The sequence below is a fragment of the Triticum aestivum genome, chromosome 6B (genome assembly GCF_018294505.1).
Source record: "Triticum aestivum cultivar Chinese Spring chromosome 6B, IWGSC CS RefSeq v2.1, whole genome shotgun sequence".
Lineage (NCBI taxonomy): Eukaryota > Viridiplantae > Streptophyta > Magnoliopsida > Poales > Poaceae > Triticum > Triticum aestivum.
The window spans coordinates 13,636,724-13,650,501 of NC_057810.1; the positions used below are offsets into that span (position 1 = coordinate 13,636,724).

At 46.1% G+C, this 13,778-nt stretch overlaps 2 protein-coding genes across 2 annotated transcripts; one reads left to right on the top strand and one right to left on the bottom strand.

Moving 5' to 3' along the window:
* The first annotated feature begins 1,597 nt into the window (after window positions 1–1,597).
* LOC123133129 (uncharacterized) lies at window positions 1,598–2,661 on the top strand. Its single transcript, XM_044552667.1, has one exon. The coding sequence runs from the start codon at window positions 1,660–1,662 to the stop codon at window positions 2,383–2,385; it is 726 nt and encodes a 241-aa protein (XP_044408602.1). The 5' UTR covers window positions 1,598–1,659; the 3' UTR covers window positions 2,386–2,661.
* A 6,134-nt stretch (window positions 2,662–8,795) lies between these two features.
* LOC123133130 (uncharacterized) lies at window positions 8,796–10,164 on the bottom strand. The gene has a single exon (XM_044552668.1). It carries the CDS (start codon window positions 10,083–10,085, stop codon window positions 8,802–8,804), a length of 1,284 nt encoding a protein of 427 aa, XP_044408603.1. The 5' UTR covers window positions 10,086–10,164; the 3' UTR covers window positions 8,796–8,801.
* Between the last annotated feature and the right edge of the window lie 3,614 nt (window positions 10,165–13,778).

A 13,778-nucleotide genomic window follows, 5' to 3' on the forward strand; every position in this document is an offset into this window, starting at 1 on the left:
TTCCAGATGGATATGAAGGTGAGTTTTTTTAGTCCAAGCACACTTCTTTATTAATCAACAATCTTCATAGTGATAAAATTCAAATATGGCGGATCCAAAAGCCAAATATGGTGACCAACATCCAATTCAAAAACGTGTTTTGCAAGGCTATGTGCCTCAATATTCGATTCACAATATTCGAAGATGAAGATACAACATTGTAGTTGCATGGACGTAGCTGAGATCTCCTTTATAATGCTGGTGTACATCCCTCCCGTACCTTGATTGATGTCCTTGACAACACCTTTGCAATCGGAGGCCCTCCTTACATGTGAAAGTGAAGGATCCATAGTTAATGCTAGAGCCTCGCCGCAGACCAACCTTTTGAGCATCACCCAAGAGATCAAATGTTGCAATAGATTGTTGGGCCAACCTTCATTAGAAAATTTTAATCTTGGAGGGAACATCTATTTTTCATAGTTTAGACCATGACTTCTGCGAGAGCAACTAGTTAATGATTGGTCTTTCGGGAGCCTCCCAACGATCACTTTGGGGTGGGCTGAGAGCACGCCACCGTCGTCACATGTCGCGCTTTGGACGTTTCCTCCAGATTTTGTTTTTTATTTTTCCGCATGCGTTTTCAGCTTTATATTCCCGACCTTTTGGTTTTCCACCACGCTTTCTTAGGTTTTGGACGAAACAAAAAATTACACGAAAAAACACATTTTTTGCTTCTGTGAGAGGCACGTCCGTGCCTCTCAAAAAGAAAAAAACACACATATTCTTTTTTTTCTTCATGAGAGGCACGGCGGTGCCTCTCGGAAATGGAAAAAATACGCGTTTTTTTCCTTCCGTGAGAGGTACGGTTTTGCTTTCATGAGAGGCGCGGCCGTACCTCGCAGAGACGAAAGAAACTCGTTATTTTTTGCTTTCGTGAGAGGAAACGTTTTGCTTCTGCGAGAGGCACCGCCGTGCCTCTCGAAAAGGAAAAAGAATGCGTTCTCTTTTTTCCTTCCGTGATAGGTACGGTTTTGCTTCCGCGAGAGGCACCGCCGTGCCTCTCGAAAAGGAAAAAGAATGTGTTCTATTGTTTTCTTCCGTGACATGCACGGTTTTGCTTCCGCGAGAGGGAGGGCCATGCCTCTTTTGGAAAGAAAAAAAACTTCTCCCGGTTTGGTTTTTGTTCGTGAAAAATAGTTCGTCAAAACCTACAACATTGGATCTAGTTTTAAAGATCTCGACACGAGGAATCCAATGGTGAAAACGGTTCTAGATTTTAGACGCACGGTTAAAGAGCTAAAACGTTTTGGATAAATAGATCTATGAAAAAGGGAAAACTCCCACCGTTTGTCGAAACCTGGGGGTGGAAGGGTGGAAGTGATCTTTGGAAGGAGTACTACTCAATTAGTGATCTCGGACTTTTGCTGGCCCTCACTGTTTTGATGAAGAAATTGTTTTTTTATTTTAGGTGATGATGAAGACATTAAAACAAAAATTTTGAGGGGTTGATGAAGAAGTTAAAAAAAATTGAGGGGGGTGATGAAGAAATTAATTGGGAATGGAGAATGGTATATATTAATTGGGCCGGTGAAAGACGGACGGCGGACGGTATATGTCGTTTGGGCCCGAGCCATCCATCCTCCGTTTTCCCCAGATCCGGCGACAATCTCGGCGCACGCCATGACCTCCTCCTACCAGCCAACCGCCAGGACGAACCTGGAGGCGCCGGCGCCGGTACCCAAGGTGAAGGCAGCAGCGGCGGTGACCCGAAACCCTAGCTCCCCCAGCGGCCCCCCGTCGCCGGAGATGGAGGCCACGGCGGAGGCGCTCACGCGGGAGGAGGTTCTGCGCCGGAGGCGTCGCCGCGCCGCTCGGCTCCTTGCCGCGTACCGCCGGCTGTACTGGGCCATGGCAGAGGAGGTGCGCGCCCGGCACCGGCAGTACGTCTGGGAGCTCGGCTGCTGCCCGCTCGACACCGAGCAGCCGGCCGCTGTCCCGGAGGCGAAGCCTGGGCCGGCGGCGGTGCCGAGGAGGAAGAAGTGCGGGGTCACGGGGTGCAAGGTGCGGGCGATGGCCATGGCCAAGTACTGCCACTACCACATCCTCTCCGATCCCAATCAGGTACTCTACAAGGGTTGCGGCCACATCATGATCAAGAATGGTGATGCACAGGCTGGGAAAAATACCCACAACACGCCCATCCTAAAAGCATCAGTTCCCTCACTATGCAACCTTCACTTGCAAAGATCTCAGAAGAACATATCACATGCTTACAAGAAAGTTGGCTTTAATCCACCTCCCACCGGTCAAATCTCCCCGGATTTCAGTCTCTTGGTTGCCGAATGTGTCCGTCAGATCCAGGCCACAAGGAGAGAGTCCCAAAGTGCCGCGGCACGGAAGAAATAGCACAAAGATGGGAAAACTAGCGGAGCTATTCTTTTAGATAACTTTTGTTACATAAACTTTATGCAAAATGCCAGGCATCCCGAGGTTTATCTCGTAGTGGATTGGTTAGAATGGTGTGTAATCTAATTAGATGAATTATTTTTTCCTTAGTAGCAATTAATCATTTTTTGAATGTTCATATATGTATTCTCTGAAACAAAAAAAAAACCAGGAGCATCCTCCAAAAACTTCAGGCCATACACTTTTCATTTAATCAGAGCTTTTTCGTCCTCTCAATGGAATTGTGTGCAGCTAAATCAACTACTAGCAATTTCAACCTGTATTGCATAAGAACAATTAAGAATGAGATATTTTTTTTGAGAGAGAGATGACCTGCAGAATCTACTGTAATCGTCAGACACATCCTTTTGCTTGGCAAGTGATCTGCTGTGGCATGTACCATTATTGTGCCTCTTGTTTTCACTTTGGCTGGAATTAATTGACCAGGTGAGAATATATAAGCGCATCTCTGTTTTCTCATGCTATATCATGAGTGCACATTATGAACTAGCCAGGATTAGTTGCAGCTGCTAGGAGTGTCACATGTTATGTGCCTCCATTTGGGTCTTCAATGTTTTCGGAGGAAATCCTCGCTGCTAAATACCTACCTACTTTCTCCTTTGATATCAAGGAGGATATCTCTGTCTCAGTTCATAAATTTCTGCTGTCCAGCAGCTTTCAGCTGATTTTCAGTCTACTGCTGATGATACAAGCGATAGAGGAAATCCGAGAACATCAGGTTGTCTCTGAAAGTGACTGGGCAGCAGCTCGGATGAGCGGATTTGTGTGTGGGGGTCCTCCAAATATTCTTCTTCTCGGTTCTAGATATTGTTCTTCAGAGAACCGACCTTCGGTTGGATTTCACAGACAAGTGCACCATGAAGGATGAATTATTCATCTGGCTGCTCTTGGCTCGCAAGATGCCAAAGCCAACTGCGACCTACCCTTGTTCATGGACGTTTTCTCTTTAGGTGCCTGAAACAAATCAGTGTGCATGATCTTTCCATGTGTATCAAGACATAAAACATTTTCTCTAGAAAACTATTAGCATTTCTTTACTAATGACTAATGAGTCAACGATTATCCATTAAAAGATTCGCATAATTTAAATCACTATGTTTTTTGTATATCCGGTGGCAATGCAGGGACATTCAACTAGTGATGTGGCTGTTACTTGGGTCGGGCTTGGAGGTCGGGTGCGGCCCATAAGGAGAAAAAAACTTGCAAATATAAAGGGAGACAAGAGACTGTAGACCGGCCGTGTATCTGGCTGTAACCTGAACACTTTCCCAACCTTACGTGCTACTCCTCTGAATCCATGTATCGTTTGCTAATTCTTGTGAGATAACTGAGGAGTGACTACGTATGTTATTGACTAGCGCTTGCCATCAGTCGGGATCATTGCACTCTGCGGCTAGCGCTGGAGACGGGAGTCCAATTGCCTTGGAAGGCTACGGTTTTTTCCATCCTTATAGGCGCGCTTTGTGGTAGAGGCAGCCCTTCATCTTTGAACTGGTCTTTTGATTTCCGATCCTCGTTGAGTTTGTCTGCCGGGACAGACTCGACGAAGCTCCGGAGTAATTATTTTTCTTGTCGCGCGCACAAGACAGCGAGATTTGGTATCAAGCACTCCCATCAATTCAACCGTTCAATTTCGATGATTGCAGCTTAGGGGCGCATGCACAAAGACTTCCCGAGTGACATCGATAACGTCAGAGTGACTCCAATAAATGAGCAGCGACATGGGCCCATCATCGGCTTGTTCTACTGGCGGCAGTGACCGTCTAGTGGTCCAGGGATCTTGATATATTTTTTCTTTTAAAAATCCATAATGATGATTTATAGAATACATGATGAACAATTTTTATACGCTATGCACTTTCTAAATACATGTTGTTTTCCCTTTTTAATGAATGGAATCTTTTAAAAATATCCAAAAAAATTATAAGAAAATATTAAAAAATATTAAAAAATTGATACTCTTGGATTTTTATAAAACTATAGATAAATTTAAAATGTTCAGAAAAGTTAAAAGTGTTCATAAAATTTGAAAATGTTAATGTTTTAAAAATAAATATGACCAAATTTCTTAAAACTAATGAATATTCTTTTTTCAAGTACTCTTAAGGTGTTCAGAAATTTGAAAAAGTATTTGTGATTTTGTAAATGTTCGTGATTTCTTTTTATGTATTAGAAAGAAGAGATAGCAGAAAAGAAGACTAGAAAGTAACAAAAACATAGGAAAGGGAAGAACAAACTACAGTTAGACGGTAAAAAAAATGATGACTGCCTGAAGAAAAGATCAAACAGATAAAGAAAAATGAGCAAAAAGTCAGAGAAAAACTATTAAGAAACCCATAAGAAAAATCATTACATGGGTGGGCCCATGTGCTTGCCTGTTGATATCTCTTTTTGAGTCATCATCAAAAAATTCGGCTGTCCTGTCTTGTTCATCATGTTTTTGGTGTCTGAGTGACCTCACTATTTTTTATCGATTATTCACTACTGGGTTCCAAGTTTTTAGCCGATCCTGAGTTTATTAGACTACAGAATGTGAGCTGCTTTTCCGATCTCAATAATTCTGTGTTTCATATTTCTGCCGGGTTGTTTTTTCAAGCCATTCTCAGTTTCCGCTGCAAGTTTTCGAGGGCCCTCTCGTGATCATTTTGACATCTATTTGAGTGACCTTGCCATTTTTGTCGTCGATTGAGCTTGTAGTGAGCAATTTACTGTAAAGGCAACATCAGAGATAGCCAAACTTTACTGATTTGGTAAGAAGTACTTGCCTGAATGTTCTGCTACGTGATAGAGATTGAGTTTTTGGAAGCACAAATATCTCTTGTGGTACCATTGAAACTTCAGTACATGTATCTATTGTCTTTGTTGGCACCTATGTAATGTAGGAACCTAGACCGGATGATTCCGCCAGACCAAGAACCTGACACTCTGTTGCAACAATTGCAGTAATTCCATCGTTTAATTAATACCCTAACTAGTTCCATTGACTTGTCGGTAATTCAGCTTTTGGTGAGCAATTTTCTGTAAAGGCAACCACAAATGGAGGTTGAAATCTACTGATTGGGTAAGACGTACCTGACAGATGTTTCTGCTGCTGGATATATAGACATGGAAACTTGAGAATGGCACCTAGACTGGAGAATACTGTTGCTGCTAATCCATGGAACTGATTGCTGCTGCAATAATTTGATAGAATTTTCCGACATGAACCATGTATAACACTAGGGCATCTAGACCAAATGTAATCTTGTTGAAACCTGAAGTTAAGTACTTGACCATCTAAGGTCCCGCCCATCATATAATGGCTGTGCATTTGGAATTACTGTTGGTGTTCCCGAATTATTTCCTCATTAGCAGTGGCGGAGGCACCGCCCAGCGACCCTGTGCACTTGCCCAGGCTCGCTGGTCCTCTTACATCAGCTACCGACAAATTAATAAAGGGCTAAACAGGTTCGCTGACCTTCTTTACCCGGGCAAAAAACTTTTGGGCCTTCGATATCGCAGGTTCATGGCCGAAAAGTAGTCTTCAGCCCCGGACAATATGGAAGAGACGCGTGGACACAATGGACGGACCGACGAAATCACTAGTCTAGTGTTGCATGTGCGCCATTTGTCGCAACCTGGGAGTTTTCCTTTTTTTTCGTAGATCCGTTTATTCAAAACGTTTTATCTCTAAAACCGTGCATCCAAGTCTCGAACCGCTTTCACCGTTGAATCCCTCGCGTCGAGATCTTCAAAACTAGATCCCATGTTGATAGGTTTTGACGAACTTTTTTTTCACGAAAAACCCGGACGAAAAACCAAACCGGAAGCACGGGGTTTTTTCCTTTCCGAAAGATGCACGCCTGTGCCTCTCATGAAATCACAACCGTGCCTCTCACGGAAGCAAAACTATGACTCCCGTGGAAGGAAAAAAAAGAAATGCATTTTTTCGTTTCCGAGGTGGCACGGCGAAAGTACAACCGTGCCTCACGCGGAAGCAAAACCGTGCGTGAAAGAAAAAAACAGAAATGCGTTTTTTTCCGTCTCCGAGAGGCACGGTCTGACTGTCGCAGAAGCAAAACCGTGACTCTCGCGAAAGGAAAAAATACATAAAACACATTTTTTTTCCCGTTTCCAAAGTGCACGGCCGTGACTCTCGCTAAAGCACAACCGTGCTTCTTGCGGAAGCAAAACCGTGACTCTCGTGAAAGAAAGAAAAACTGAAAACACGTTTTGTTTTTCATTTCCGAGAGGCATGACTCTCGCAGAAGCAAAACCGTGCCTCTCGCGGGAAAAAAAGAAAACACATATTTTCATGCAAATTTTTTTTTGAATTTCTTTGGATCGAAAAGCCAAGGAACACCGGTGGAAAAACGAAATGTCGAAAAAACCGTTTAAAAAGCCGAAAACGCTTGCGGAAAAATAAAAAAATAAAATCCGGAAGGAGCGTTCAGAGCGCTACATGTGGCGAATGGCCGAGAACGTGCCAAGTGGCGCTCGTTGCGAGGCTCCCGAAGGAGTGCTTGTTAACTACTTGCTCTCACGAACCGATCGCTCTTGTCTTTATTTCTCGACGAGCGCAGGGTCTGGCCGCACCAGGCGATAGGGGCGGATCGCTAGAGCCCTACACGCCTAGACGCACGGCCGGTGGCGAGCCAGGAGCGGACGCTAGGCATCCAATCAGTCTAGTCGTCTGGTAGTCCGTGAACCCCTCTCCTTCGTCTCATTCGGCGTCGGCTTCCTCCGCTAAGAAACTAAGAATCCTCCATCAAAATTAGGGCTCGCCGGCTAGGGGTCCCTCATCTATGAAGGGCTCGGGAACGAATTGTTCTTGCAGAATGAATTGGTTTGAGAGCTTCTTGCACTCGGTCACACCACTGACCATCTTGCAGAAGGGAAGAGAAAATAGAGACAAACTCCGTGTTGATCACTAGACAGGGTAGGGCCTCAGAAAGTTTTGATCCTCATATAATTTTTCTCATGTATAAGTATTTATTTTCAGGTCAATTAATCTGTAGTGGAACTAGCTAACTAACAACTGTTTGGTATATCTGATTAGTATTTGAGAGCTTTGTTTGTCATGTTCATCAAGCCCTTAGCTTAAATTTAGGAAAATTTTGGTGTGGATGATCATGAATTCATGACTAAATATAAACTGTATTTGTTGGCTGCTGGATAATAAATTGAAGAATGTAAGAAGAGGGCAACTTGCAGACCGTGGTACTCATGCAATATTTCTTACCTTCTAGTTGCTTCATACTGATAGAATGCAATATTTCTTTGATGCAATTAGTGCTGTTCTATTAACTTGTTACTTGTTCTAGATCATTTTCTTATTTACTTGTGTAACAACTAACTTAAGTTTTTGTCATTAAATTTCAGAGATGAGGATGTCTTGGTTAATAGAGCAAGCATGGAAAATGTAAATGGTGCGCAACTGGAAAAAGAAGTTGAGGCACAGCCATTGCCAAACATTGCCAATGAATTTAATCCAAATGATATTGAACATGATCTAGGAAAGAGGCGAAAAATTGCGAGTATCCTCAACTTTATTTGGTCTATGAAACCGATATTGATATATTATATATTAGTTCACTTTAAAATTAATTTTGTGTGCTTATTATGTTATTGTTTTCACTTCTTTATTAATGTGGATTTGTGGTTTGGAAGTTTGGTGCTATGTTATATGTTGTATATCTGAAGACGAGATTGTTTATTTCTAGATTATACACTTAGACTCAACTTGCCCAGGCTCTGCAAAAATTCTGGCTCCGCCACTGCTCATTAGCAACATTTCTCTGTTGAGGCTGACAATCTATTTGAATCTATGAGTATCCTGGTGAGTGTACCAGCAAAATCTTTCTACGAGAGTGTCAATTTCAGGGTTGTTAAACCCCACCAGGGCATAGCTTTTTGGTCTATTCCTGTCCTCCCTAAGATCAACGTTTTCCTGTGGCTTGTTGCACAAAACAAATGGCTCACTGTAATGAACTAAAAAATGTTTAACACACTTGCTCTTATCGTATTGTGGGCTTGTGGCTAGACTCGCTTGGCAATGGGTACCTGACATGTTTGAGATTCCTGGCCCTGTAGCATCCTGTTTGGATTAATGGCAGAATATATCATAAACGATATGTTACTCGTAACACTCTGAGTGCCTCAGTTTTATGGCCTATTTGGACCTTAAGAAATAGTGAGATCCCAATTGGAGTATTTGGACGTAACGCTAAGATAACAACTCTGCAATGAAGGGGGCAAATAAAACTATTAAAATTAAATTATTTTGCTGAACAAAGTTGTGCAGGAATGCTTTCATAGTTGTGGAACATCGAAGTATGCAGTTCATGGAGTATAAAATAGAAACTAAAACGGATGAATCACAAAGTGCTACTGAATGTTGGAACCCAAGACGCCAAATTCATCTCATAGGGCATATTCCCGGTCGGGTACTCTTCCCCACGATCTGAGAACCACCTCACGATCTTCATGGACTGCAGATTGAGCCAGAAATATCCGACAGTTGACATGTTGATGAGCACCTTAATGAGAACGGTGCCACTCCTTTCGGCGAACCACAATAGTTTTATTTCATGCTTGACTTCCCACAGGCTCCGCGGCGGCCTGCTTCCGCCCGCCTCATCTAGGAACTGCAAGATTGTCTCTGTCTCGATCACCGCCCGTGGTCGTCGCTGCCACTTGCCCGTTTGCTTTGATTGCGCCCACGCAGATATCTTGTCGCCATCCATGACGAGCACAATCGGGCACCCGCCTGCCGACGAAGTCGCCAGGAGTTGGTGGCACCACCCGCCGCGGGGGAAGCTCTCCGGGAGCATCGTCACCGTGACTTGTTCCATAAACCTAACATGGAGCTTGAGAACATAGTCCCCTTTGTCGGTCAAGCACAACCAGTGTGCATCGTCGCCAACGACTAGGGCCCTGGCGAGTGGTCGTTGCAACTTGCTGCCTTGCAGTTTATGAACTCGGATCTTGTTGTAGCGGCCCCATGCGCCATGCTCGGATGAGAAGATTTGAAAGTGCAAGTTGCGGCAGTGCTGTGACAGCTCTAGGTATGCCATGACCACAAGGAATTGCCGGCCGACGACGGTCGCACCCTCATCATCATCGTCACCCACGAGCAAGACATAATTTGTCGTATCGTCGTCTTGTCGTGTAGCCACCACATCCACAGGGAAAGTCGATGCAGATGGCAGGCTCTGGCTGCGGCTGGTGGCCGGATCCCACACGCAAAGCTCTCGGGCCACGCGGGTGAGAACGAGGCCATTGCTCGACGCGAGGGGGAAGCCGCGGACGCCGGTGACCCTGCGCCGTGTGGTGGTGTCCGCAGCAGTAGTGTCCACCAGGGACAAGTGGTCCTTGCGTCGCATGTCCCCATACTTGTACGTGTGGATCAGGTGGCCTCGCAGAAGGGGGAGCACGAACCGGTCGCTGTGCCGGAGGTGGAGGCGGCCACCGATGCCAGTGTAATCCTTGACGCGGCGGCGCATGTCCACGCACGTCGCGGCGCAGCGCACTAGAGTGGCCGGGTCGGTGCGCGCCGCGATGTCCACCAGCACGTCCAACGGCACAGACGCCGCCGTCTGCCGCCGCCCTCTTGCAGCTTGCGTCCGGGGCCTGGCACCGCTACCGCCGTCGCCTGCCATGGTTGACGGGTGTCTCTAGGAGGGAGCTCAGTCCGGGCCTCCGGGGTAAGACCGCAAGATCCGATCGACGTGGTATTATTAGCCTATAGGATCGCGTGTAGGGGATCAGTTTTCGTGGTTTGCACGTTGCCTAGTCCCGGGATTAACTCTAGCAGTTATCGAGTCAACTCTACGTGGTATCTTAGGGTAATACTTCCTCAAACGAAAAAACATAGGATGCGGTTTAAGAGCAATTTCGATAGCAGCCTATTTTTAGGAAAAATAATACGTGGAGTAAAAAAAAGAATGGGCACGAAAACGTGTTCTTTTGGCACGAGCAAGCGTCGTCTCCAACAACAGCCCTAAAATAGGGCACCCAGATCAACAAAATCAATCTTTTTTAACTAACTTTTGAACTACTTTGACCATATTTCATATTTTTTTTAAATCGTCTAAAGTATAAACATGCAAACTACAAACATGATTTAAATAATACATGCCACTTAAACTACGATAAGCACTACTACGAACACTACAGATTGTCCCAGTCGATATCGTTGTACCCATCACTCTTGCTACCGGAATCAACGTTGATCACGCCGGAGGATCCATCATTCTTCTTCTTCTTTCTCTGTGACGATGAAGGCACTGCCTCGTCGTCATTCTTGCTCTTCTCAGTGTCCCTCTTCCAATAGAACTCCAACTCGGCTTGCACATATTACGGATGTGCCCTACCAAACACCACCATGGCCACCTCATCACTCTATCGGATGTTATCTTGCTCGTTGACAACAATGAGAGAAGTCGGCCTAATAGGGTCTCGACTCAATCGTCACCGGCTAGTCGAAAAGCTCCGCATCCATCGAGACTCAAAATCTCAGGAAACTGAGCTTCGAGAGGGGAAGGCAGAGCCTCCACACAGCAACGTCTTACACGCGGATGGCGAGGTCAGTTGTCGAGTACGTGCCGAGCCAGTACCTCCGGCCAGCGTGCTGAAAGTCGATGCTGAAGTTGTCGGCCGGCCGGCCGGCGGTGCACCCCTTTGAATCCGGCGGCACCCTTGCCCTTCGGTGGCATGGCGAGGAGGCGGCAACCCCGGGGAAGCAAGCGGCGGCTCCGGGGAAGCAAGTTGTATCAGACTAGCAGTATAATGTTGGATGCATTGATTTAATTCATTAGTGATTATTTTTGCATGAGACGATCATTGAGTTTAGTTATGTATGCGAACTATGCATAAATATTTTTTTGTGTTGCACCCATGTCCCATGCATATATGAATTCCTTTGACTACGTATGTATTCATGTATATACCACATCCATTTGGCTGAGTTGCTAGCCTCACTTACTATATTGGTGCTAGAATATCACATGGTTGCTTTCTTTTTTCTAGGTAGTGGGGGGTGCGCAGGATTAATGTTTTAATAGGCCGATTGTTGCTAATTTATTTGAAAAGCCATTGGCCCGGTCAAAATCGCAAAACAAATCCAAAATTGAATAACTCAACTGAATAAAAGAGCTTCAAAACTAGAGAACATATAGAATTAAAAGAATTGAATGGGAGAGCTCTTTGAGAAATTATTGACCCGGTCAAAATCAGGTGACCCAATCCTAATTTTAAGACCCAAATAATTGCGAGGCCTTAAAAATTAGGAAGCATAGTGTATAGTGTAAAAGAATTGAATAAGATAGATTTGAGAAATTGTTGATCTGGTCAAATTCGGGTTAACCAATCTCAGTTAGAGACCTCAACTGGGGAGCTTAGTATTATAGAAGATGTAGTTTTTTTTCATGGTAATACGTGTCTCATTCATATCATAAAGAACAAAGTACAAATCACGTAAAGACCGACATGACAAAACTGAAAAGATAGCAGAACATCTCGGATCTTGACACCAATGCTCGTCAACTGCCTCCGGCACCACCACAGCAGCCACCGAAGAAAAGAATGACGAATCACCACCTTACCCGAGCTCGACGCGGCTCCATCGTTGATATGCTGCTTTGCGGACCTCCAAGGTGGCTCACCAAAAGTGAAGCCCTTACCGTTGAACGAATCAGACCGGGGCAACACCCCAGACACGCTATCGAACTCCAGATCTAGCACCCCACCACGACTAAGACGCCGAAGGAGGAAACCATATCTGCCATCCACGAACCACGAGCCCAGTAGATATTCCGTCTTTCAGATGTCGTCGATGCAGACCACAATCTGCATCCGCTTCTGGACTACCTCCCAAGCTCCACGTCGACACTGGAGCAAACGTCGTCGCAATGGCGGAGCCTGAGGACACAGGTCCACCACGAGGATGCCGCCGCCGCCACACCATCCTTGCTTGAATAGACTGGTTTCCAAATCCGTCCCCGACCATAGAGCCGATGGCCTCGTCAGGGAAGGATCTGAAGATTCTTTATTCAGCGTCGCCATCGTCGTCACCGAAGCAAAGACGATGAACAACCTAAAAACTTAAACTATAAGGGAGTAAAATCGATCCACACGTGTGGATCCGGCGGCCCCCCTCACTACCGACGACCGAGGTCGCCGGCGGAGGGGAGCCACCAGAGAACGGCGTTGAAAGATCGGCCCTGGCGGCGGCTAGGGTTGCAGCCGCCAGGGACAAGAGGATGTAGTTAAAATAGCTAAAAGGTCTTATTAGGGAACGAAAGGGAGTACTATCATACATGTACGTACGTATATTGTGCCGCTGCGTTCGTCAGACCTTAACGTACAGAAGTTCCTTTTTGAACGTTACGAGTGTCCATGCATCTAGCTTTTCTTTCTTCCCGGAGAAGAAAGAAAAGGGCGCCTTAGCCAGCCATGAGGTCCTTTTGCCGCGTGGTGGTGAGGGGGTCGATGGATCCACGTGTATGGATCAGTAGCTTTCAGTTTTAAACCCTAGAAGCTTAGCTTTTTCGGTCGTTCATAGCCTTGGCTTCTGCATTGATGGCGGTGCTGAATAAAGAAACTTCGGATCCATCCCAACGAGATGATCCGTCCTATGAAATTTGAAAACCGGTCTGTTCAAGTAAGGATGGCGTGGTGTCGGCGACATCCTCATGATGGACTTGTCTCCTCGAGCTCTACTGGACGGGTGGTACCTCAACCTGGGGTGTATGCTAGTGCCTCCAGTCACGGCCAGTTGGCGCGCTCGGCTCCTCGGGATCAACTGCCGGCGTTCCTTTTTACCTCTAGACCTCCTCCAAGACCCAAAGTACGCCATGGATTCGGTCCTTTGGGATACCTGGTTCCGGGACGAGCACGACATGCGCCGGCAGTCATTCTTCTCTGCCCACGTGTGTGTGCTCTGACCCTGCCATGGACACATGTTCCCAGCCGTCCCCATTCACGTGCGCATGCATGGGTGGGCGCGTGTGAACCCACGCCATCCCTGCCACCATCGCTAGAAGCGGACAAAGAGATGGAAGAGGCATACCTGAAGGCGCTGGAGGACTCGCTGCTCTAGGAGTTCAAGGAGTGGGACAGCCTCGACGTGCAGCTCGCCCTTTCGGCCGCCGATGATGTCGCCATCCCCGAGCCAGAGGAAGGGTTTGTCGTGCATCAGGAGCTGGATGTTGAGCCTGTCTGGAACATGGCGTTGGTTGGGTAGTCCCTGGTCGTGGACGTCGAGCATGCCCATCACGCCAAAGTGTGTGTTTGCACCAGCCGTGTGGTTGGGTAGAGAGACGTGGTCACCGCCACGTCAGGCACTGCCAAAG

Bases quoted from the DNA above. Each gene is read 5' to 3' on its own strand.
- LOC123133129 (XM_044552667.1), top strand. From the start codon at position 1,660: ATGACCTCCTCCTACCAGCCAACCGCCAGGACGAACCTGGAGGCGCCG.
- LOC123133130 (XM_044552668.1), bottom strand. From the start codon at position 10,085: ATGGCAGGCGACGGCGGTAGCGGTGCCAGGCCCCGGACGCAAGCTGCA.